The sequence below is a fragment of the Echinops telfairi genome, unplaced genomic scaffold (genome assembly GCF_000313985.2).
Source record: "Echinops telfairi isolate 266 unplaced genomic scaffold, ASM31398v2 ScPeMD7_2;HRSCAF=8, whole genome shotgun sequence".
NCBI lineage: Eukaryota > Metazoa > Chordata > Mammalia > Afrosoricida > Tenrecidae > Echinops > Echinops telfairi.
Genome location: NW_022103898.1, coordinates 77,336,695 through 77,339,477, shown reverse-complemented (window position 1 = coordinate 77,339,477; position 2,783 = coordinate 77,336,695). Strand labels below are relative to the sequence as shown.

The following is a 2,783-nucleotide window of genomic DNA, read 5'->3' as shown; positions in this document are numbered from 1 at the left end:
GGGGGACCCAGGTCTACGATGGGAAGTTTGCCGTCTTTGTCATGTTGAACTACAACACCAACTCCAGCCATGCGCTGCGCCAGCTCCGTTTCACTCAGCTCACCGGTCAGTGTCTGGCCTTACCCTTGGGCTAGCCTGCGGACAAGGCCTTTGTGACCCATTCCAGGGTGCCCACCCCCTTGACCTCAGTGGGTGCCTATGTGCTGGTGAGGCTGGACTTAAGTTAGATGGGGGCCCACTCCTTTAACTTCAGAGTGCAGTGTGTCAGGAGCTCTCTCTTCCTGAGGCACCCTAGCATTACCCCCTCCCCCACAGGCCCACAACTGGAGTTAAATATCACCTGCCCATCTTCCTCTGCTTGTCCCTGTCAGGTGGAACTCACTGACATGCAGGACAGTGCGGGGGTGGGAAGTGGGGGATGGGGGTGGGGGCAGGCTTGAGTCAGAGACCTTCTCGCCTCCCCCCTCCCCCCACTGGCCTAACCGGATCTAGACAGGTGTAAGGAGACAGCAGTTGTTTGGGCCCGGCCCCTCCTCTGCTGATCATGTGAATCTTCTCTGGACTGGTGGGGGGTCGGGAAGAGGGGGTCCTGCCTGCTGTAGCCCTTCACCCTGTCGCTTCTCTCCCCCCGGCCCCCTTCAGAAATCCTATCAGGAGGTGTTTACATCGAGAGGAACGAGAAGCTCTGTCACACGGACACAATTGACTGGAAGGACATCGTGAGGAACCGCGATGCTGAGATAGTGGTGAAGGACAACAGCAAGACCTGTGAGTGCTGGGACTGACGCCCTCCCCAAGCCACGTGAGAGGCCTGTTTCCTCCTCTGCACGGAGCGCATGCCTCAGCTCTAGCCCTAAGGGGCCTGGAGGACTGCCCAGGTCAGCCCCCCACCCCCAAGCCACCCAAGCCTGGGTCAAGAACCAGGGCCAACGATGGATGGCGGGGTTCTGAATGGAGAAGCCAGACCCTTGGGCTCTACATTCCTTCCCCTTCCATTGCGACGGGCTGCTCTCTCTTTGGAAGCTCCCCACACCCACCCAGCCAGTCTGCTGCTTCCTGCTCATCCGCACGCACGCACGCACGCACGCACACACGCACGCACGCACACATGCACATCTATTCCTGCTGGGTTGCATTTGCCAAGGAGGAACCAAGTTCCTGGGTTGGGCCTGGGGCTGAGGTTGGCATGTGCCCCAGTTCCTCCCTTTCAGCTGCCCAGTGGGTGGTGTGGAGGCATGACTCCACCCTTGTTGACAGGTTCACTTGAGACCAGCCCTGTTGTTCTCAGAAGGCAGTGCTGTGGCTCTTCCCTTGCTGGGACTGGGTGCCTGTGTGCTGACATCATCCACTGTGGATTCAAGCAAGCCTCTCTGTGCCCTGATGGGTCCTGCTGTTGTTTTCTTTGCCAACCAGGTCCCCCTTGTCATGAGGCCTGCCAGGGACGATGCTGGGGTCCAGGACCAGAAGACTGTCAGACATGTGGGTTCTCTTCCTTCTAGAATCTTCAGCCTTTTGCTATCCTTGCCTTCCCCGGTCTGTGTCAGCACTGGGGGTGAGGAAGAGCCTGCAAGGCTCTGAGGAAGCAGTCCTAAGGTGTCCCCACCTCTCTCCCTAGTGACCAAGACCATCTGTGCCCCCCAGTGTAATGGGCACTGCTTTGGGCCCAACCCCAACCAGTGTTGCCATGATGAGTGTGCGGGGGGCTGCTCCGGCCCTCAGGACACAGACTGCTTTGTGCGTATTGGACCAGCCTGGGGCCGGCCGGGAGGAAGGAGGTCGTGGTGTAGAGGTAACTGTGCTGCGTCTCCGTGTCCCCAGGCCTGCCTGCACTTCAACGACAGCGGCGCCTGTGTGCTGCAGTGCCCGCAGCCCCTGGTCTACAACAAGCTCACCTTCCAGCTGGAGCCCAACCCCTTCACCAAGTACCAGTACGGAAGTGTCTGTGTAGCCAGCTGTCCCCGTGAGTGTCTGCAGGGGGGAACCACTGGAGTGGGTCCAGGGCTGGAAGGAAACATCTGGATGGCATCGTAGGGGGGCCTTCATATTGGGAAGACTGTAGGAAAAGCCTCGAAGGCCAGAAAGGGCCCTTAGTGGGCTGTGAGCCAGGCCTTGGACAGCAAGCTCAACTTCAGCAGCTCAATCGCCCCCACTCATGCACAGAAAATAGGAGGCTGTCTGTTCCCACAAAGATTTACAGCATCAGAAACCTATTTCAAGAAAGCAGCCTTCTCTAGGGTAGCTGTGAGCTGGGATGGCAGAATGTCCGCTTACAGTGGCTGAGAAGGCCTGTGGGTTCACCCTCAATGAGCGACCCTCGCTCCTGCCCCACTCCAAGAGCGTCCAGTGGTCGGCAGAGGCGCAGTGGGGAGCGAGGGCTCAGGAAAGAGGTTCAGTTGGCAGTACTCCTCACCTCTCACCGCGCCCCTCTTTCCCAGACAACTTTGTGGTCGATCAGACTTCTTGTGTCAGAGCTTGTCCTGCAGACAAGAGGGAAGACAGCCGCCTCAAGATGTGTGAGCCTTGTGGGGGCTTGTGTCCCAAAGGTGAGTCGGCACTGGGAAGAAGTGGGGAAAGGGCCATCCTCGCCTGCCAAGCCACCCTGGCTACCTCTCCCTTTGCGTTTGCAGCCTGCGAGGGAACAGGCTCCGGGAGCCGCTTCCAGACCGTGGACTCAAGCAACATCGATACCTTTGTGAACTGCACCAAGATCCTGGGCAACCTGGACTTCCTCATCACAGGCCTCAATGGGTTAGAACTCAGATCCTCTTCTTCCTCCGAGCGTC

The 2,783-nt window shown here is 58.7% G+C and overlaps 1 protein-coding gene across 1 annotated transcript in view; it reads left to right on the top strand.

Moving 5' to 3' along the window:
* Nucleotides 1-2,783, top strand: part of ERBB3 (erb-b2 receptor tyrosine kinase 3) — a 22,477-nt gene that overhangs the window by 5,085 nt on the left and 14,609 nt on the right. Inside the window, 6 exon segments of the mRNA XM_045289061.1 lie at nucleotides 643-768; nucleotides 1,414-1,479; nucleotides 1,616-1,734; nucleotides 1,819-1,960; nucleotides 2,436-2,543; nucleotides 2,628-2,748. Of these exon segments, the coding sequence (XP_045144996.1) occupies nucleotides 643-768; nucleotides 1,414-1,479; nucleotides 1,616-1,734; nucleotides 1,819-1,960; nucleotides 2,436-2,543; nucleotides 2,628-2,748 (682 nt within the window).